Source organism: Mastacembelus armatus, chromosome 18 (genome assembly GCF_900324485.2).
Source record: "Mastacembelus armatus chromosome 18, fMasArm1.2, whole genome shotgun sequence".
In the NCBI taxonomy this organism is placed as follows: domain Eukaryota; kingdom Metazoa; phylum Chordata; class Actinopteri; order Synbranchiformes; family Mastacembelidae; genus Mastacembelus; species Mastacembelus armatus.
The window spans coordinates 2,573,499-2,597,206 of NC_046650.1; the positions used below are offsets into that span (position 1 = coordinate 2,573,499).

The window sequence follows — 23,708 nt, forward strand, 5'->3', positions numbered from 1 at the left end:
GTCCTCTCTGGATGTGAAGTGTCTCATGGCAAAAATGTAAGAACAGGCAGAATACAGCTTACAGGATGGGAAGTTTAATATGGATTCATATGGATGAGAGAGCAGCGTGGAAGATTGAAAACAAGTTGTGTTAGGGTTTTTCCACTTGAACATGTATGGCTTCTCCTCTAATCAAAAACTGTGCTAGAAATCTAGGTGTAATCTGCATCTCATATCTCAGCTTTGACCTGCATGTCAAAAAACACCTGTTCAATCCTGCTTTAGCCAGTTACAAACAGTAACGAAAATACAAAGCAATCCCAAGACAGATCCATGCACTCTGGCCACAAGGGGTCATTCCCTATAGAACATAGGAAATAATCAGAAACTGGATGACAACCTGAGAGTGAATGAGTTGCCTTATGGAAACATGATGGCTTGATACCAGTTTCCTGAGATAACCCTGAACAAAAAGTGACTCAATTGCCTCTGATGACACTCAGCCAATTCCTGAAACCTGTGAACACAGACACAGTGACCTCACAGATTATATTATAGTTTTTTTTTCTCTCCGCACTGGGCTGTTGCAAGCTTCTTCTGTTCTTAAAACTCACTTGCGTGGCCTTTTCTTAACTGATGTATAATATTTTAGACCTTAGCTACTGAGTTTATTACATTTTATTGTTGATTTTTACTACAAAGCACTCAGGAAGTGTTTTGAAGGTGCTACACAAATAATTATTACAAATTGATTTTTAGTTTAGGGCCCGAAACGTGAAATGCAATGTTGACATGGTGTACTACAATGACAGATGTATTGTTACTATAAATATGTTTTGAAGTTCTTTCTGTAGCATACTAACAGTAGTTGTCAGATGTTTTTTTACTAAGTATGAGAGTCTGGATTGGCAATGCGTCACCTTTGATAATCCATAATACAAGACTGTTAGAAAGGAGACCAGGCTGTCACAAAAATATTTTGTTTTGTTGTAAAATATTGTTCTATTGTTAGGCTGTTCATCGGGTTCCTGTATAGACCAGCAAAATGTTTTAATGATGCAACTCTGCAAAGATTCTTGACAGAAAACTACACCAGCACAAAGCTTTAACAGAGACTGCCATTAAACCTAATAATGATCTTTATGTCCCTTCTGATGTCCACCCTCAACTAATACCTGATGTTATTGTCCATGTTTCTGTGCTGTGGCATATACTGTCTGCACAAGCAACAGATTGGTTGCTCAGTCTCTCAGCACAGGCTGCACTGACACACCTATTGCTCAAAACTGTTTCAGTGAAAATGCAGAAGACAAGCTGACATAAATAATAGACTTCCTCTAGGACGACCCACTACAGATGCTGCCGCCGATGATGCAGCTCCCTCTCCCACTGGTCTCTTGTGGCATTGTTCACACCTTGTGATTTCTCAAACCCTCAGGGTTCTGCTGATGGACTGTAAGATGGCAACTATTTAGATAAAGTGATGTATGGACTGTAAATTACCCCTCATCCCTATTGAATTTTTCCATTTCCTGTTTGACAGCCTTTTACAATGGAACTATTGCAACTATTTTAAAAAGTGAGTTATATTATTTTCACCTACCATCTGCCTTGCCACTCACCCTTATGCTCACTGAGTGTGGGGGAACACTGGCCCACCATCTGACTGACAGAACACAGCTTGCACTACTGGCTACATTGTTCTGTCAATCATGTGGCTGACAGCCTTCAGCCAGAGTACGCCTTTTCTGGGATAAGATTAAAGCCGTTTCTGAGTTGTTTTAGCAGTATGAAAACAAGACAGTACAAACAAAGTCATTGGCATGAATTATACATTTTATTTGATATTCCTTAAACACACATCAGGCCTGTCCCATCATGGTAACATTATACACCACTCCCATCAGGAATTTCAATATTAATCTTAGAAAGATTAAAAACAAAGTGTGATGTTTGTGGGATGAACGTGAGAAAAGAACACAAACAATTTTCTGATCAATTCAGTGATGTCATTAATATACCAAAGCAAAAACAAACAAATAAAAAATCTCAATATCATGAACACAGTTTTAACTGGTGAACCCATTACATTTAAGAACACCCCAATCTAAATTGTTTCAAAATACGAACCTGTCCCTTAACTGAACAGTGACACTGAAACACAATTACAGTAACATATCTGTAACTTAAGGGGAAGTGAGTATCTGGTTAGTCATTTTGATTTTTCACTTACAAAAAAATGGGAAATGTGCATTAAGAACCATACATTTCAATTGGATTTGGCATTTGTGTTCCTACACAGGTCTTGTACAGTGTAAAACATGGTGCTGTAAAACACTGGTATCCACCTGCCAAGCCCAGAATAAAGGTAGAATTAAAGGGATCACCAGTCAGGTTTCAGAGGACTTAAAATATACGATGGGACAAGCATCAATATCACAATATAAAAAATAAAACAAAACAAGACTAATAAAATTCAAATAATTAGCTCCTCACTGTATGAAAACATGGCTTTAATGGGAAAGAGTCACAGAATGACCTTTAAGAAATATATCCATCTCTACAGTTTACATTTCATCATAAGAGAATCTTTTCACCTGCTGCTCTTTGTTGATGGAGGGCCAAACACACAAAATAAAACATGAAACTGATTTTCCCTTTTACAGTTAAATTCCCTAGTTTTTTACCAACAGCAAAAAAGAAAACAGATTTGTAAATTAGCTAACTCAGTTTATATGAATACCACTAAAGATTAAGCAAAGAGAGCGATTTACATCAATTACCAAAAACTATACACCACCAAAACAAAGCAAGCTTGTGTCTGAGCTTTAATAGATGGCAGTTCTGAAAAGATATGAGTAAAAAGCAGATGTGATAATGTTGGTCATTATGCCAGAAGGCAAAACACCACAATAGCTCATGAGTCTTCAGTGTGCAATATTCAGATGAAAACTCTCACTACATGATGACTGGAAGTTTCACATATTTCACCAGCCCATTAAAAATGAATCCTGTGGCTTCTCTGCAAACCACTTCTATTTAAAATGCATTGATCTAAAAAAAAAAAAAAAGAGTAATAAAACATGCTGTGGAAGGAAGGATCCCATAATAAACACCACACACTCTCACTACAAAATGATATTGTCAAGACTTGAACTTTTCTCCCATGGTTTGTTTTTTTCAACATGTACAATAATCTTCAGTTCAGCAGCGACAATATGTAAACAGCACACTGAGAGGGGTGGGGCTCTAGCTATCAGGGACGGGGATTGGCTGCGGGATCTGATGGACTTGGTAGGCAGGAATTGGTCAGCTGACTGTTGTAGGCTGGAGGGTGTCTGCAGCCAAAGATCGTCATTTCAGCTGGAAAACAATCACATAGACTCTATTAGATACATAGGCACACTACCCACACATTTTACTGGCAACATTGAGTCCTGGGAAATATGGAGAGAGTTTTAATCTACACAAACTAGAATGGGAATAGGTCAGATATACCGTATGTGTAATATGGGGGCTGAGGAGGATAGTATGTCAAATATAAGTCTGCTTCGACTAAAGACCTGGCTGTCTGTGCAGATGAGGTAAACAATCACGGTGTGTTTTAACCATTTTCACTACATACTTGGTGGGGACAGTGGGTGAGCCAGAGCGGTGGAAGTGGATGTTCTGCCACTTGCTGTCACGGCGGTGCCAAATACGGGTCTCCTCAGACTGCATGGTGCGAGGCATGCCGTTGGTGTCGATGTACTGGGTGAGGCGGATGTAAGCGATGCAGGCGGCCTCGTCACCGATCAGGTGGACGTGGGGGTTGAGCAGGATGGTGTGGATGGGCTGCTTCCCCTTTGACAGACCTGTAGGAAATACAACATGGAGAATGGAGAGTGGGAGGCACAGGAAAATTAGAACACTGAAGAAGATATAACTAAAGTGTTAAACTATACTTCCTTCAAAACAATCAATTCTTTACCATTCTCAAAGTAGAAGCGGTGGAAGTCGGTGCCCTCAACCAAGTTTCCCAAGGCCTCAGGCTCAAAGGATGTGAGGCCGGGATCACAAATCTTCCTGAAATAGTACCCCAGAGAACAGGTTACATAAAAAGAAACATTCAAATATTTGGTTCTACAGGTATGAGTCTATCAGATACTTGAGATATAGGTAAATTAAACTGACGTGTAGGCCTCAAAATCTCCATTGTTGATGGCTTCAATCAGCTGCTCGGTGACTTTAATGATCTCCTGCTTACGAGCTGAGAAACACAGAGACAAGAAGAAACAAAGGAATGTTGGATTTGATTTGGACACAAACCTGATGAGAAATGTGAGAAGATGCACAAATTAAGGTTTAAAAAAAAAAAAAAAAAAAAAAAAAAAAAAAGGACCAGAAAGGAACGTGGACATCAAACCAACATCACACCAGGGAGTGACATTCACATCATTATCCAAACCACAAAAGAACCACTGTCATGGATATGAATGAAGGAAAAACTGGTAGGAAGTTAGCTGGCATGGCTCAACGTATGAGATCAAAATTACCTTTCATGCTAAGTAGGTAAGCTAGGAGACAATGAATGCAAAGAATAAGTCCTGTTGTAGCTTGCAAAAAACTACACCCACTACTGACAGTGAGGGGGTGATTTATACCATGGTGGTGTCCAAGTCAAAGAATATGAAGTGTCTTCTCTCTCACACACACAAACACACACCCCCTCACACACACACACACACACAGGGATCGATACTGTAAATCTATTTTTACCTTCAACAGCTCCAAGTCCACTGTTGTTCCCAGCTATCTGAATGCTCACAGTCTGCTGCTGTTTGAGCTGTGCAACCATTCTCGCAAGAGACAGTAAAACCAAAACACTAAATGCTGAAAGGTGGAACATGTTCTTTTTTTCAACCTCTTTGTCCGAGACAAAAACTAGCACCTCCAACAGATGGACTTACACTGTAGCAGAAGAAGACAATGTGCACATTCTGATGAGACAAAAACTGTAATCCCCTCCTGTGGTTGGCTGGAGTTGTAAAAAACCTGACACAGCTAGAACACGGTTCAGCTGTTCATCTTTTGCACACATGCTGGACTTTACTTTGCAAATAAACTCTGTGCAAAGTTTATAGACATACATAGATAAGCTTACTTATATGAATACACTATTGAAGTTGTAACAAACTGCAAAAATGTAACATTAGTAAAACTGCTGACAGAACACCTCCAACTGCAAACAGAATCAGTTATCAGTTTGTTATTAAACCTTTGGCGGGTTTATATGAGTGTGGAAAACTGAGTTTTATTGTTGTAACTCAATGTAAAGTCAGTGATACCCGATTCTATGGACACATGTTGGTCTGGTTCAAGAAAAGTGGAGAAAAAAAAAAAAGGGTGAATACTATATATCCCTTTGCAATGAGGCATGCATTTGTTACCTCAAGGCTAGATTACTGTAACTCATTACTATCTGGATGTCCCAGTATCTCCATAAAAAGCCTCCAGTTAATCCAGAATGCCGCAGCCAGAGTCCTGACAGGAACTAGCAAGAGAGATCATATTTCTCCTATATTAGCTTCTCTTCATTGGCTCCCTGTAAAATATAGAATAGAATTTAAAATCCTTCTCCTCACATACAAATCCCTTCATGACCAAGCTCCTTCATACCTTAAAGACCTCATAGTACCATATTATCCCAATAGACCACTTCGCTCTCAGAGTGCGGGTCTACTTGTGGTTCCCAGAGTTTCCAAAAGCAGAATGGGAGGCACAGAAGCTCCTCTCCAATGGAACCAGTTCACAGTTCAGGCCTAGACTGCCAGAGGTCTTTCCCATAATGCAGTAAACTTCTCCTCTATATCCTCTTTCCTTCTCTTGATGAGCCCAGTTCTGCTGGAGGTTTCTGCCACTAAAGGGCGTTTCTTCTCCACTGTCGCCAAGTGCTTGCTCATAAAGGATTTGTTGGGTCTTAAGTAAAGTTCAAATTGGCACACACAAATTCAAATACAAATAAACTGAATTGACCCTTTGATGATTTCTATATTTTAAAAATGGCCAGTATTTCTCAAATTGTGCCAGAAATACTAAGAAATACTATTTTGCCTGCTCCTCAGTTTTTCAGTAGCTGGATCAATGTTTGCTTTCTTTTCCAAGCAGGCAAAAAAGATGTTTGATAGTCTTTTTCTCTGGGAGCTATTGTTTGATCACACAGAAAGATGCAGGACTGAGGTGCATACACTCAAATGGATAGAAACAGTTGCACACAGGCACACAAACACACACGTAGTAGATGATGCTAATGAAAATTAAAAACAGACAACACAGCTGTCTCAACACAGCTACCCATGCAAGAGATTCTCTTGTATAAAAATCTAGAATTAGCAACATTTTGACTGAAATCAGGAAGCGTCTGATCAGAGAATGAGTGAACAAAGTAAATGTGGCAAAATATCTCATGTCAGCTTTCTGCAACCGACTGAGTTTTTGATATTTTGTATAACAGTTATAATTTTATTCATTTTATAGTACAACCCCCCCTCCCTCAAAAAAAAAAAAAAAAAAAAAAACAAGTTTGAAAGCCAGCCTGGGGCAGAACAGTTAGAATTGCTAAAATCTTAAAGAGGCCATGGCTCTGATTTGACTGACTAGGAGTCTGTAACAAGTTAGAGTTATAGTAAATGCTGACATTTTCAATTCCAGACAAATGTTATTTAACAAGCACCAGGAAGCTGTTCATTTAATGCACACAACTTAGAAGAAAATAACAAGCACTAATAACGTAAAAACGTAAAAAAAAAAAAAAAACAACAACCTGTGAGTCCGTGTCACAACTGCATCTCACCAAGCCTCTTAAAACCCTTCACACTAAACAATCTGAGAAGAAATATATCCAAACTAAGTCCATAACCTGTAAGGAGTGGACAATGGCTTCTGATTTTAAGGAGTAATAAGCCAAAAAAAGTTTAGGAACCACTAACCTTCTTCTGTTGAAGACAGTAGGATTTAATGACAACTTCTGACCTTTGACAAACACTATATGACAGCGGATGCACTTACACTTGGTAAGGTGTGGTTGAGTTGAACTTGGATAAACTGGTAATGTAGAGGGATTTTTATTCTGAACTGCCTATCAAAGAGCTGCATGACTTACATATATTTGCTGTAATATTGTACATTTTAAAATTCAACCAGTTATGCAGAAATATTTGAGAGCTGATTTAAGGTGATTCCATGAATCAGAACTAGATTCCTTGAACCTTGAAGCTTTTTGGCACCTGGTTTCTTAAAATGATCCCTTGTTTTTGTCAGCTCCACTCTGAGGTAATGGTGTTGACAGCTGTGGTAATATATTGTCATTGTTTTGGTTTCCATTGCATTCAATTTTCATCTTCTCATTGAGTCTTCAATTTACTCATGAGCGCCAATTTTTGTGAATGAAACTTGCCAACAAATTGACTGGAAGAGGTAGCTTTACGTGGCCATCTTCATTCTGAAGAATGGAGTATAGCTGCAAAAGCCATTTATGAATTGAGAAGATTTATAAAAAAAAAACAAACAAACAAACAAAAAAAAAAAAAACTTACTGTATGTGGTCTTGTCTGCCACAATTGCCTAGTATGATAAATATCCATGAATTGTCAAGTTATATAATGCTAAACAACACTTCTAAATACACTAAACTGTAACATTTCCTTTTACTACATTTTCTAATTATAGGGCTTTTGCAAAGAAGGTATAAGTCAATTATAAGTAAATATTTTAACACATAAAAAGGGGCTAAAGCTCACAGCTTCCTCTGAGACACTGGAAAATGGGACTTACACTGGGAGTCGGTGGGACCCATGGTGGGCAGGGGCACCCCATGCTGGGGGGTGGGGCCATGCATGGGTGTGTGTTGGGGGCCGCAGTGACATGTGTTGGAATGGTCAGAGAAAAAGACCAGGAAGGAAGATGTGAAGAAGAGGAGCAGGTATGCAGCCACCAGTGCCCACAGGATATACTGGCAGCACTCCTCACCACTGGGCCAAATGCTGGGAGAGTACCAGCAGGATGAGGAAGAGGAAGTGAAGGAGGACGAGGAGGAGGAGCAAGGGGGGAATGGACAGTCAGAACTGTAATGATCTAATTTCATAAGGTAGTAGATTTTGGGACTAGCAGAGGGGGAGTGTTCTGAGATGAAACATTTACACGGAAAAGAAATGAAAGAAGGAAGTAAGGAATTGCAAATTGGTGGGACATAGTAGGTATGGCAGGGAATATGGAATGAAAAAGGAAAACATGACATGAACAATACATGAAAAGTATGCAAGAAATGTGATACATTTTTCCAGCAGCTGAGAACAAAAATGAGTTTGGACAGACTGACAGTGTGAGCATGTTCAGGTAAACAGATGGACAATAATATAAGAGGACCCCTTTACCTCAGTATGAAGTCAGTAAGGCAGAAGGATGAGAATTGTTTAAAGAAAGTCCAACAATATAAGAAATAGCCATACACTAAGATTCACAACTTTAACAGTGCAAAAGTCTGGGTATATCCCCTATCAGCAGAGCAAGGTATAAACGCAACACGTATTCATCATCAGTGTATAAATCTGTCATCTGTAATGTTGTTGCAAACAGTTGCATATTTATACATCTAGGATAAACAGAGCAAAGTTAGAATTCATTTGGATTTGTGTTTTTGTCCATATACTGAATGTAAGTCTCTCTCCTTTTAGCACTGGGTTGGTCTTCGTCAAGTCCCAAGTAAAAAAACAGCAGCAATTGTTTGCTAAGATGTTATCTTTACAAGGTGAAAAGTCAGATGTGTTTTCAGCTTGCTTGTTTAGTTCATCTGCCTCCAAGTTCTTAAAGAAAAGCAAAGATCACTACTTAACTAGACCTTAACAGAGAAAATCAGACACTCGAGACAGTTATCCATTGTATATGGAGATGCAAGTGAATCATATTCAAGAAATAGGAAGTACTGTTTATAACTGTATTAGAATATGATGTAAAAGAATAATAGTAAAAAGAAAAGAAGGAAAATTCTACGTGTGTTACTGAACACTGCCATAAGTAGAGCAGCATACAGCTATTATAAAGGTTTGCTGAATAAAGTTACTGAAGCATTGAGGAATCATCAACCATGAATAACAATATAAACAAAGGCCATTGCCTTTTATGTAACAATATAAAAGGCAATGACATATTTAATCTGCAAGTGTATGTCCTGGAAGTATATACACTGGTACACACATTCTGCAGGGAAGGGGATAAATGCCAGGTGTCTCAGCAATGATATAATGCTAAAATGATTATATTATATGGTTAGAAATATGTTAAAATTCAAATGTCATTTGTCTGAAAGATTCTCTGTTTTCTCAAAGGTCACCGTGCTTTCACCAACTCACAGACCAAGACACAGAAAGACACACAATCACAAATCAATTCCACCCTTTAGACAATTAAAACAAATGTTAAAAAATATTTACTCAATAGAAGTACAAAAGTCATTGCTCTTTTTTCTGTTGTTTTACTGCAGTCTTTGACCTGTGGGGTATCAAGTATTCTGAACAGTATTTTCATCTTGAGATTGCAACAAACTCCATTCTGGTTATTGGATTTACATTCAAAAATGAGTTGAGGCTAGAAAACCTCTATGTTCCCTTATGGCAGAAGGTTTTATGGTAACATGAACAATGAGAAATTAATTAGTAACAAACCATGCAACAGTGTAAACACAACACAGGGTGCTATGAAATCATTCCTACAGTTGAAAACCAAATGACAAACCCAGTACAAACCCAATAACAAGAACCAGTGCACAGAAAGAAGAAAAAAAAAAGGTGTAAAACTCTGGTGCAAAAACTTCAAATGCATCTTTTGTTCAAAAGTTTATAGAATAAAGAGTTCTAATAAGGTGTGTGGGAGTCATGCTGCAGAAAGAAGGGTAGTTTGTATTCGTTAGCCCAAACCTCCCTACCTCTCACGTCCTCGTCTTCAATGGTGGTGTTGGCACTCTCGCTGGACTCCTGCAAAACGACAAATAAAGACACCTGTGAGTATAACCAACCTAACATTAAAACCCAAAATAGCTGAAGACACACATTTCAGTTCCACTGAGATCAGTGTGTGCTCAGTTTGTTCATAGCAGTCACTTTATTATCACCTACTTCAGCACCAACTACAGCCTAATTTGGGATTAGACCTTCAACACAATAGTGTAAAAATACCTACAGTATGCTGGACTTGAAAGTGGGTCTGTAAATTAAAAGGAATCTCTTCAAAAGATAATTATAGTTCACCTTGATTTTCACTTACAAATACTATAAAATTACACATATGTATTTCTTTCCCATGTATAGAGTCTAAAGACAGTAAAGTGATTTCTGGCACAGATGTACAGTGGGTACGGAAAGTATTCAGACCCCTTTAAATTTTTCACTCTTTGTGTCATTGCAGCCATTTGCCAAAATCAAAAAAGTTCATTTTATTTCTCATTAATGTACACTCAGCACCCCATCTTGACAGAAAAAAGCAGAAATGTAGAAATTTTTGCTAATTTATTAAAAAAGAAAAACTGAAATATCACATGGTCATAAGTATTCAGACCCTTTGCAGTGACACTCATATTTAACTCACATGCTGTCCATTTCTTCTGATCCTCCTTGAGATGGTTCTGCTCCTTCATTGGAGTCCAGCTGTGTTTAATTAAACTGATTGGACTTGATTAGGAAAGGCACACACCTGTCTATATAAGACCTTACAGCTCACAGTGCATGTTAGAGCAAATGAGAATCATGAGGTCGAAGGAACTGCCCAAGGAGCTCAGAGACAGAATTGTGGCAAGGCACAGATCTGGCCAAGGTTACAAAAGAATGTCTGCAGCACTCAAGGTTCCTAAGAGCACAGTGGCCTCCATAATCCTCAAATGGAAAAAGTATGGGATGACCAGAACTCTTCCTAGACCTGGCCGTCCAGCCAAACTGAGCAATCGTGGGAGAAGAGCCTTGGTGAGAGAGGTAAAGAAGAACCCAAAGATCACTGTGGCTGAGCTCCAGAGATGCAGTAGGGAGATGGGAGAAAGTTCCACAAAGTCAACTATCACTGCAGCCCTCCACCAGTCGTGGCATTATGGCAGAGTGGCCCGACGGAGACCTCTCCTCAGTGCAAGACACATGAAAGCCCACACAGAGTTTGCCAAAAAACACATGAAAGACTCCCAGACTATGAGAAATAAGATTCTCTGGTCTGATGAGACCAAGATTGAACTTTTTGGCGTTAATTCTAAGCGGTATGTGTGGAGAAAACCAGGCACTGCTCATCACCTGCCCAATACAATCCCTACAGTGAAACATGGTGGTGGGAGCATCATGTTGTGGGGTGTTTTTCAGCTGCAGGGACAGGACGACTGGTTGCAATTGAAGGAAAGATGAATGCGGCCAAGTACAGAGATATCCTGGAAGAAAACCTCTGCTCAAGACCTCAGACTGGGCCGAAGGCTCATCTTTCAACAGGACAATGACCCTAAGCACACAGCTAAAATAACAAAGGAGTGGCTTCGGAACAACTCTGTGACCATTCTTGACTGGCCCAGCCAGAGCCCTGACTTAAACCCAATTGAGCATCTCTGGAGAGACCTGAAAATGGCTGTCCACCAACGTTCACCATCCAACCTGACAGAACTGGAGAGGATCTGAGAATGGCAGAGGATCCCCAAATCCAGGTGTGAAAAACTTGTTGCATCATTCCCAAGAAGACTCGTGGCTGTACTAGCTCAAAAGGGTGCTTCTACTCAATACTGAGCACAGGGTCTGAATACTTATGACCATGTGATATTTCAGTTTTTCTTTTTTAATAAATTTGCAAAAATTTCTACATTTCTGTTTTTTTCTGTCAAGATGGGGTGCTGAGTGTACATTAATGAGAAATAAAATGAACTTTTTTGATTTTGGCCAATGGCTGCAATGACACAAAGAGTGAAAAATTTAAAGGGGTCTGAATACTTTCCGTACCCACTGTACCTGATGAACATCCAATTCCCACAAATACAAGTGGTCAATGATGCCAACAGATGCACTCTTTTTTCATGTATGATTCTATAACACTGACTATGCACACAAACACATTATGCCACATTATGAACTACAAACACAATTTTGTCATTGCACAAAGTAAAAACTACAAGCATGCACATATATTCCTTAACTGTTATCTTATGGATTATACATAATGTAAATCCATACATTTGCATAGGCAAACAACCCCAACACAGTAGATGGACCTTGTGCTATTCTGTTAAGGACTCAGTTTGGAACAGCTTTGGTATTTATGGTATGCATGGTCTTTATTTTGTTCCATAGCTTGCAAAATGTCTTTGTCCCAGAACTGTAAAACTGCCTATGATGTAAAAATGCAAGTGGCAGCACATGCTTCTCAAATGTTTAAACTCTGACAGAAATTTATTATGTCTGGAAACATCTGATGATCTTACATGATGACAATTGGAAGTACCCAGTAAGAAATACACAAAAATGCACACAGATTAACAACATTTAGTTAGAGAATGACATGCAACAACTGATAACAGCATGCAATATTTTACATAATTCCTAGTCCCTTGGGTTCTCACTGGCATGTTGAGTGTCCACAACATTAACTGTCACACAAACATCATCAGAAGCAACACTGAGACTCTACTCTAAATCTTGCACACAGCAGCAGACTACAGCCTCAGACTAGCCTCTGATCAGCTTGATTCACCTTGTTTCCATCAGCTGGGTTGTGGATAACAGTGGTTTGAGGCTCCTGATTTGAGAGAACAGTAGGAAGACAGGTTGGTGCAGAACAAAAGTGAGATAGAAGGATTGATAGACTAGAAAATATTTTGCAATAAATGAAAATAAAGAAAAGTGGTGAAAGAAGTAGGGGAAATTGAAATAATTGCTATTGGTGAGAAGAAACTCAGTACTAAGAGAACCACTACAGCATACTGCAACACTATTACAGAGAGGTGAAATGAAGTTGCTATGGAATTTGACAGTGCCTAAACATTATGTTAGGTTCATCAAGTCTTTTACAACAGATGATCAGGTTTTTCAACAAAATCACAAAAAAGACATTCAACACAGATACCATAGTAAATGACCAGATAATGATTTCATATCTGCCTTTCCTAACAGACATCCATGGAATACAGCTAAACAGTGAGGAAAGGTTTAGATGAATATGTAAGCAACAGCAACAAGCAACAAGATTACATAAAAATCAAACAAACCATATTACTGTAAAGAGATGAAATAATTTAAAAGGTAACACAATTGTGTTCTCTGGATGTATTTCTCATTTACATGTATAGAACATGCTATTGCAAAACAGTTTGCTGTACACTGGTGCTGCTTCACTGAGTCCCAGCTGACACATCTAACATGATGCAACTTTAACTGAAACCCTCAAGGGCATGGCTGGGTTTTCTGCAGGTGCAGCTCTTTGACAGTGATGGTCATGTTTTCTGACAGAAGTACACAGTAGAAGCATGGATTCTGTGTATGTGACAGTGAGCCAATCTGTGCTTTTTTCCACAGAGAAGTGAAGCAGGAGGAGTTATTTTTTGTGTCCAGGGATCCAAAATTAAATTGATAAATTCCTGTGTAAAAAATCCCTTTCACATTGTGTTGGATTGTACTCCTATTGTATCTATAAGGTTGAATCAGATCAGTTGTACAAAAACAACTTTAGGGAAAGTTCAGCATTAGGAGTTAAGTTCAAAGTTGGTGTCAGTACATGATTAGCCTAGTTTAGTAAAGATAGGAAGCAGCATACTATATGTGTGATGTGGTCACACATTAGTACAGTACCAACCTCACTGTGAGATGACTGCATATGATCAGTAAAACACACTGTTCCTCATCAAACACAAATCAGAGATTACTTTCATTTGTGTGCTAAAACATGTTATTTTTTTTACTTTAAACAGCCATGCAAGGAGTCTGTACGCTTAAGATCATCTCCAGCTACAGCTCTGTAAAAATGAGGTTGCCTTCGATGCTCGTCTGGAGTGGTTTGCTTTTGAGACTCATGCTAGCTTTAGCTTGATATCGGGAACTTGCATATTTTAGGTGCAAGGCAAGATATATGTACTATACATCTTCTTTAGCACATGCCAATAAAAAGTATCTAGTTGCAAGGCTTAAAATTCTGTTGCATACTATGTTAACAGTAAATGTAAGTCACAAATGACATATTTTAAAAATCTAATTCAACTCACCTTCTAATTGGAAGGTCACTGACTTTATCACTTACAACAGGAATTTAAAACAACACTTACAATACTTCCAAGTTGGCTCATCCAACACTGTAACTCCTGAATTTTCAACCCAATAACAAACTAATGTTTCCACTTTGGTGGACAACAAAGTCTTGACCAGTAGCAACAGTGCATTAGCCACAGCTGAAATGCAGTGTTGCCATTACAGCCATCATCAACAACAAAGAAGAATGTAGCCCATGTACAGCAATGCGGCAATGCAATAAAGCAATCCAGAAGTGCATATGGACAGCTCATTTACACAATCACTAAAGATGATTTATGGAAAAACATTATCACCATCAACCATAAAGTGAGAAAAATGTTCAACAGAGCTGTGTAATCAGGACAGATGTCACTCAAAGCTTGGGCAGATGGTTAGACAGAGAGGGAGTCATGCATACACAAGCAGCAATGCAGGCAGTGTACCAGAGAAGGAGTGGGAACAGGCTCTTTGGGGCTGGTGACCACATTGGCCTTGTTGTTGATCTGGAGGGACAGAGTGGACAGACAGGTAGACAGATGTGACAGGGCAGAGGTGACAAGGCTTAGTGTCCAAACAGTCGCTCTTCATGCAGCTGCTGTGGAGGGAAAATTGGGACATTGTGCTCAAGAGTTGCCGTCAGGGAGTCAGTCCAGCAGTGTGTATATCAAATACGTGTGACCTGTCCAGCACAGAGGCCTTCAGCTTCAGTTTGAAAAGAGTCAGCACAAATCACTGGTTTTTATAAAGGGAAGAGTTAATAAGCCAATTGGAGCATGCTTTATGTTGGAGCTTTTCATAAAGAGGTCTCATGGTTTGATGGAATGTTTGATGAATTTACATACCGTACTACATGGTCTGAATATGCATTTTCAAGAGATCTACAGTGATGCTTGCAGTTCGAGAACAGTTTAAGAATAGTCACGCTTTAGGCCAACTGCCAATGTCAATATGCTGACATGTTCACAATGGCAATGCTATCATTTTGATGTTTAAAAAGTATGGTACATGATACCTCCACTTTTCATTTAGTGCTAGCATTCTAAGATAAACTAATTAACATTGAATAGATGAGGCTGATGAGAATTTCAGCCAGTTTGCAGAGGTGCTGATTCAAACACTGCATACTGTGGTCCCAGAGGAAATGAAGATGATCTCTATAGTGATTACAACTTATCCTGTAGGAAATGTAAACGATGCACTGCCTAATTCCAGGGCAGAACATCTAGTGGACAGACTGTTGCAGAGACTAGTCTTTGCAACGCTTAGAGCTGGGGATGTTTCATAGGCCATGATTTGATGTATTTCAGTTTGTGTCGACAGCTGAGTGAATCATGGCACACTAAAACGCACTCAAATACATTCACATTGGTTTAACTGAGTAAGTGCATGTGTGGTTAGATATTTTCTGTGGTCCATCTGGTAAAAGGAGAACACTGTGTAGCCACTGAGAACACTGCGTTCACAAACCTGGAATATGCTGCAATAAGAGTAAAAGTGTCTGATATGAATAATCAGATGTTCCATCAGATCCCATGATAAAAATCAGGATATGACTCATAATGTGTGTGAATGAAAAGATAATCCCAGACAAATGCACGCTGGACACAAAGCAGGAAAAAGGAAATGAATCTGTGTCTGTTCTTTAACATGTTGGACTGTTAGATGTCATCGGAATCTACTTCAGTATTAGTCTGTTATCATTAAAGGGAGTTTACACTATTTTACCTCTATAACAACAACAGCCATAGTACAATTTTACCTCTGAAACTAAGGTACAAGACGTATGGTCAGATTTTAATGTCTATTTGGAAGATGTTTCAATCCCACAAAAAACTAACAACAAAAACAAACAAAAAAAACTAACAACAAAAACAAAAAAACTTCAGACAGGCAATTTCTCTAATGTTTGTTTTTAGTCTGCGGGCACACAATATAACTTAAGCAGCAATTTAGTATAACCGACTATACTGTGTAGACGGGTGCTAGTGCTTTTTTCCCCACAGACAATCTTATAAAGTGTGAGGCCTATGTTTCAGAAGCTCCAGTTCAATCAAATTGATTTGAAGTGATCACTTATGGATAATTTATAGTGAAATGAAAACAAATTAAATACAAAAATAAAACAAAAATACAATACTCAAAAATGTTTGTGTTTTAGCTGCAGTAATTCATTGCTTTTCATTTTGACATGAATTTTCCATGCCATATTAAAATCAAATCACAATACCAAAAAGTGAAACAGTATATTGATTTTCAGTCATGTCCAGCAGAGGGGAGTATAGACCTGCCAGAACTGAATATAAAGTTCTGGTGCAGGTCAGAGGGAGCTATTGCTTTTAAGAGTGAAAAACAGTAAGCTGTCCAATCACAGCTTTGGGGTTGGGGCTACGGATAGACCTAGATAGACTGTCCAGTTATCTAGTGTCTCCCCAACCTTAAGTTATATTGTGCAGCATTGTGGTGGAATGTATATACAAAGGATTTTCTTTTGAGCCAGAACAGTGACAGTTAACTTTGGCACTAAAAAACACCAGCATTGAAGTTGCTTCATCTAAATCATCAACGTGTCTCTTAGACCCCATCCCGACTAGACTGCTTAAAGACACCCTGCCATTAATTAACTCATCTTTATTAGACTTGGTAAATTTATCTCTAGTATCAGGCTACGTACCACAGGCCTTTAAGACTGCAGTAATCAAACCCTTACTCAAAAAGCCTAGTCTTGATCGAGGAGTCTTGGCTAATTATAGACCAATATCCAACCTACCATTTATTTCTAAAATCCTTGAAAAAGCTGTTGCTAACAGCTACCAGACAACTTACACAGAAATGAACTATGAAGATTTTCAATCAGGATTTAGAGCACATCATAGTACAGAAACAGGACTGTTAAAAGTCACCAACAATCTTCTCTTAGCCTCAGATAATGGACTTGTTTCTAAACTTGTCCTCCTAGACCTTAGTGCTGCATTTGACACTATTGACCACAGCATCTTATTACAGAGACTGGAGCATGTGACTGGTATCAGAGGAACAGCGTTAAAATGGTTCCAATCCTATTTATCAGACAGATTCCAGTTTGTTCATGTCCATGATGAATCTTCCATGCGCACAAAAGTTAGTTATGGAGTTCCACAAGGCTCTGTGCTAGGACCAATTCTGTTCACCTTGTACATGCTTCCTTGACAGGCTATGGCATTAGGAAGCACTCTATTAATTACTACTGCTATGCAGATGACACTCAGCTGTATCTATCTATGAATTCTGATAACACAAACCAGTTAACCAGACTTCAAGCGTGTCTAACTGACATAAAGGCCTGGATGACCAGTAACTTTCTACTTTTAAATTCAGACAAAACAGAAGTTATTGTATTTGGACCTAAAAATAGCTTTTAAAAAATTATTGCTACTTTAGATGGCATAGCCCTGGCCTCCAGCACTGCTGTGAAAAACCTTGGAGTTATTTTTGACCAGGACATGTCCTTAAACTCGCACATAAAATAAATCTGTAGATCTGCCCTCTTTCACTTGCACGATATTGCCAAAATTAGGAACATCCTATCTCAAAATGATGCAGAAAAACTAGTCCATGCATTTGTTACCTCAAGGCTAGATTACTGTAACTCATTACTATCTGGATGCCTGAAAAAACAAAACAAAAAAAAAACAAGAGACTCCTCTTTAACCTACATGGACAATTTCTATTTGAAATGTAAAAAATTCTATCACCACTGCTGTTACACTTGGGGACCATTTTTAAAAAAAAATGTCAGCCATGTTGTCTTAGCCCAGCCAGGATGTTGAAAGACTTCACAATAATGGTCTATAGTTATTTACAGGAAGTGACTCCACCTTTATAAAATATAATTCATATTCAAAGTTAAATTTCTAACTTTGATTGAGGACGAGTGCCCTGCTGCATGACACACTTAAAAAAAATAAAAGCTTTTTTATTACATTCTATCAAAATAACAACAAAGTGTTACTTATTGATGATCACTAACAACAAGAATTAAACTATCATGACATGCTTGTACCTGACCATTTATTAAATACCCAGAGATAACAACTGGATTATTTGGGATGGGCTCCAAGCAGCAGGCACACTCAAAATTTCTGCAGAAATTTTCTAGTTGTGGATATCTTTAATTACTATTCTTACTCGTGAAAATACAAATTTGGCTAGGAATGATACCATTATGGATATATCTAAAATATAATTATAGACCGTAGTGTTAAATGTTAAAATGGCTTGCCATACATGATGCTCGCTGCCTAGCATGATCATAAACCAGCATGAATTTAGCTGGAGCTCCTATACTGCAAAAAAGTCTGTCTCTATCCCATTTTTCCATCAGAACTGGGGTGGTCTGAAGTTAGGTTTTAATGACCTTAATAATGTTATATTGGTTTTGGCAAAGGCCTGCTGGAGCAAGTACACACCAGCATGGTCAACAAGTACAAACCTAACTAACTGGTATGGAGGCTGCTGCATATTTTGTGTTAGTAGGATTCCGAGACCTTGTGCAGCAGGAGTCACACTGGCCTCTGAACTGAAGCAAATAAAGTCACCACAGGATGGGAGACTTATCTAATGTTACCATTAAACTCAGGTTAGCTAATTAGATACCTAGCTGAGACCTAGGGTTAGGATATATACTAACTTTAGCACTACTCCAGCCAAAAGTAAAGCAGTATAATGTCATTAAGCTGCCCAGTGAGTTTAAAAGTGACTTCAAACCAGCTCAATTCTGTGTGGAAAAAACAAACCAGCAAAGAGACAGACAGTTTGGGTGCTCCAGCCAGATGTCCTCTCCTTGCTGTGCAGATACTGCTGAATAAGCAGTAATCACAATCTTCTTAACCCTGCCCCTCAGAGCCCTCCATGCCAAAACAGTGACAGAAAAGTGAAACAGAAAAATTGGCACTGAGCAACACTGACACTTACATGAAAATATCAATGAAAAAAAAAAAACACTTTGGCATTGAAAAAGATTGTTCAGTATTACTACCTTTTTAATGCCAACGTTTTTTTCAGTACAAATGCTCCAATGTCTTCAATATTTTAGTTTTCCGTTCCAATTAGGTTTTCAGTGACGTGTTATTTTTCAGTGCCAAAGTTTAACTGACACTGTTCTGGCTTCATAGTTTTCTACTGCTAACTACAGAACTGCAGGTATCAATCTGGTTAACAGCAGCAGAAACCTCAGGCCTACCCTCAAAGGTTCTGTACCATCCATCTTCCTTTTCTGCATTGAGCAGCCCCAACACAACAAGAGAGAAAATTAACCTTTGTCTGATTATACCCACACACACAGACACAGGTGCATGCAAACACACATTTTCTCATATATATTTCCACAAGATTTTCAGAAAATATATAGTGCACCTATGGCAGCGCAAGTAAAACTGTGCTTTTTGCTTAGGATCATTTGCCAAAAAAAGGTATAAGTATGGGAATAGGTGATGAACAGTAGATTGAAACAATGTCTATACAATACTCTCTATGCACCCAATTAATGTAACCCAATTTATCTTCTAATACATATTACTCTTAAAGCACTTTCAAAACAATGTATGGTAGGTACTCTACATTACCAGAGTGGTTTGTTTATAATAAACACATACACACACAGACGCATGCCTTGGTTATGTCAGGACAGTATTTTCATCTTTTGACAGCTGCTCATAGACTGGCAGAGAGCTGAAGCCTATCTGCCACCCTTAGTATATAATTTAATTGTCAGATATTAGTTTACAACGGTTTCCTGCGCTCAAAGAACAGATGCTCCGCTTTCTCTCATAGACTGACAACAGAGGAGGATCATTATTGGGAAATATCTGTCACACACACTTAGGAAACAACAATGATTTATTGAGGAAACTCGAACTCCTATGTTTACCCAATCAGTAGTGTTGCTGGATATCCTTGAGAATGCTATAGCACTTGAGGAACAACACTTGGAATGAGGTAAAACCTACTGAGCTCCAGTAGAATATATAGTACCATAAGCAGGTAACGCTAGTACATGAGCTGTCTGTACAAAAAATTGAAAAAAAGAAAGAAGTTGAACTTACTTTGACACCATCTGGTTTTTTGTTCAGCAGGCTCTTGGCTGCTGTAGAAAAAAAGATAAGAATGCAAGAAAATCAGTGGCCATCTGGAATTAACGCACATAGACACACGCCAATTCAAGGCTGGCCAATTACTAGCAACCTAGAAGTGCGTTCTGTTAGAATTGGAAGCAGAAAAGAAAAATGCAAATTAAGTCAAAATATAAAATAAAACTTACTGAATTATCAGTTTGAAACATGCAATTAGATTCATCATGACAGGACAATAGGAAACAGTGGCAGAGGTGGTCAAAGCAGTGCCCAGGGAACTGAGCTCTGTTGCTTTATTTTCTTTCCCTGAGGAACTTATGGTACAAACACCTTTAATTTGCAGAAGGGAGGGAGCTGAAATCATGGGATGGGTGATTTGTTCCATTGAATGACCAGCTGCCCTTCATTTGACATGCAAAGACAGTCAGAGACTGGTAGTCACAACGACAACAGAACAGGTTTTTGTGAGTCCTCTACAACAGTAAGAGGTTTTAGTTACAGGGGTGATTTATCAAACCAAAGACATGTGCATGTTTAGTAACTGATAGAGGGCTTTCAGTGACATCAAATATCTTTTAGCAGCCATATTGGAAGACAGTTTTTTTTTTAGCACAATAGTAACAATATCTTAAACTGATATTTAGTTTGTATAGCTCAAACAAAATGATCTCAGGTAGATTTGCTTCATTTGTAACCATAACCATGACTCAAAACCAGCTTAACCACTTAGCATTCCTTACTAAAAACACAAATCCAAGGCATAGCCAAAGAAAATCTGTGGCTTTGGTGTCTTCTAAAAGGTAATACTGCAGTTAGTTCTTCAACAGTCAGAATCACTGTACATGGTACTAGCATTTAGAAATAGTGAATTATTATGTAGAAATAATATAATAATATCTAGCCTGGAAAAACAGTCTACTAACATATAAAAAAGCTCTCCGTAAAGCCAGAACTGCATACTATTCATCACTAATAGAGGAAAATAAGAACAATCCCAGGTTTCTTTTCAGCACTGTAGCCAGGCTGACAAAAAGTCACAGCTCCGTTGAGCCCAGTGTTCCCTTAGCTCTCAGCAGTGATGAATTTATGAGTTTCTTTACAAATAAAATCACAACTATTAGAGATAAAATTCAGCAGATGCTTCCTATACCTGCAATAAATGAATCTTTTACTACAGTAGCTCTTGAATCATCTGTAGGACCTCAGTTATGTTTAGACTGCTTCTCTCCTATAGATCTCTCTGAATTTACATCAGTAGTTGCTTCATCGAAATCATCAACGTGTCTCTTGGACCCCATCCCGACTAGACTGCTTAAAGGCACCCTGCCATTAATGAACTCATCTTTATTGGACTTGGTAAATTTATCTCTAGTATCAGGCTACGTACCACAGGCCTTTAAGACTGCAGTAATCAAACCTTTACTCAAAAAGCCTAGTCTTGATCCAGGTGTCTTGGCTAATTATAGACCAATATCCAACCTGCCATTTATTTCTAAAATCCTAGAAAAAGCTGTTGCTAAGCAGCTATCAGACCACTTACACAGGAATGAACTATTTGAAGATTTCCAATCAGGATTTAGAGCACATCATAGTACAGAAACAGCACTGTTGAAAGTTACCAACGATCTTCTCTTAGCCTCAGATAATGGACTTGTTTCGATACTTGTCCTCCTAGACCTTAGTGCAGCATTCGACACCATTGACCACAACATCTTATTACAGAGACTGGAGCATGTGATTGGTATCAGAGGAACAGCGTTAAAGTGGTTCCAATCCTATTTATCGGACAGATTCCAGTTTGTTCATGTCCATGATGAACCTTCCACACGAACAAAAGTTAGTTATGGAGTTCCACAAGGTTCTGTGCTAGGACCGATTCTGTTCACCCTGTACATGCTTCCTTTAGGATATATCATTAGGAAGCACTCTATTAATTACCACTGCTATGCGGATGACACTCAGTTATATCAATCTATTAAACCTGTTAACACAAACCAGTTAACCAGACTTCAAGCCTGTCTAACTGACATAAAGGCTTGGATGACCAGTAACTTTTTACTTTTAAACTCGGAGAAAACAGAAGTCATTATATTTGGGCCTAAAAATCTCAGAAATAACTTTTCTAAAATTATAGCTACTCTAGATGGCATAGCCCTGGCCTCCAGCACTACTGTAAAAAACCTTGGAGTTATTTTTGACCAGGACATGTCCTTTAACTCACACATAAAACAAATTTCTAGAACTGCATTCTTTCACCTGCGCAACATTTCCAAAATTAGGAACATCCTGTCTCAAAATGATGCAGAAAAACTAGTCCATGCGTTTGTTACCTCAAGGCTAGATTACTGTAACTCATTACTATCTGGATGTCCTAATATCTTAATAAAAAGCCTCCAGTTAATCCAGAATGCCGCAGCCAGAGTCCTGACAGGAACTAGCAAGAGAGATCATATTTCTCCTATATTGGCTTCTCTTCATTGGCTCCCTGTAAAATATAGAATAGAATTTAAAATCCTTCTTCTCACATACAAATCCCTTCATAATCAAGCTCCTTCATACCTTAAAGACCTCATAGTACCATATTATCCCAATAGACCACTTCGCTCTCAGAGTGCAGGCCTACTTGTGGTTCCCAGAGTTTCCAAAAGCAGAATGGGAGGCAGAGCCTTTAGTTATCAAGCTCCTCTCCTATGGAACCAGCTCCCAGCCTGGGTTCAGGAGGCAGACACTCTCTATACTTTTAAGGCTAGACTTAAAACCTTCCTCTTTGACAAAGCATATAGTTAGGGCTGGCTTCAGGCAACCCTGAACCATCCCTTAGTTAGTTATGCTGCTATAGGCCTAGACTGCCCAAGGACCATTGGTGCACTGAGCTCCCCTACCCTACCCGCCCCCCCCTCCCCCTTCTCTCCGACCTCATGTATATTCCACCATTGAATGTTACTAACCTTGTGCTCTCTCTCTCCCCTAGTTTGTGCTCTCTCCCTCCCTCTCTCTCTCTCTCTCTCTCTCTGTACCTTCTGCAGGTGTCCCTGGTCCTGGAGCTGTTTATCGCTGATGTGCAGTTACTGGCCCCACCAACTTGCAGTGTCTATTTGTTGTTTATTGTTGCTGTTCTTTTCTCTCTGCTCTATCCACTCACCCCAACCGGTCGAGGCAGATGGCCGCCCAAACTGAGCCCGGTTCTGCTGGAGGTTTTTTTCTTCCGTTAAAGGGAGTTTTTTCCTCTCCACTGTCGCCAAGTGCTTGCTCATAAGGGAATTGTTGGGTTTTTAGTTTTAGTTTTTGTAAAGTGCCTTGAGATGATTTGTATTGTGATTTGGCGCTATACAAATAAAATTGAATTGAATTGAAT

General features: G+C 38.8%; 1 protein-coding gene across 3 annotated transcripts in view; it reads right to left on the minus strand.

Annotated features, from left to right (window-relative positions):
* Positions 1-1,794: 1,794 nt before the first annotated feature.
* camk2d1 (calcium/calmodulin-dependent protein kinase (CaM kinase) II delta 1) overlaps positions 1,795-23,708 on the minus strand; it is an 84,958-nt gene continuing 63,044 nt past the window's right edge. Inside the window, exons 13-20 of one of the 3 annotated variants that reach the window (XM_026298877.2) lie at positions 20,327-20,367; positions 14,690-14,749; positions 12,718-12,762; positions 9,938-9,986; positions 4,153-4,228; positions 3,950-4,044; positions 3,605-3,833; positions 1,795-3,342 (exon numbers count right to left, since the gene is read on the minus strand). In XM_026298877.2, the coding sequence (XP_026154662.1) occupies positions 3,339-3,342; positions 3,605-3,833; positions 3,950-4,044; positions 4,153-4,228; positions 9,938-9,986; positions 12,718-12,762; positions 14,690-14,749; positions 20,327-20,367 (599 nt within the window). In that variant the 3' untranslated portion in view covers positions 1,795-3,338. The remainder of the gene's footprint in view (positions 3,343-3,604; positions 3,834-3,949; positions 4,045-4,152; positions 4,229-9,937; positions 9,987-12,717; positions 12,763-14,689; positions 14,750-20,326; positions 20,368-23,708) is intronic. The other 2 variants (XM_026298876.2, XM_026298875.2) reach the window with 2 other exon arrangements.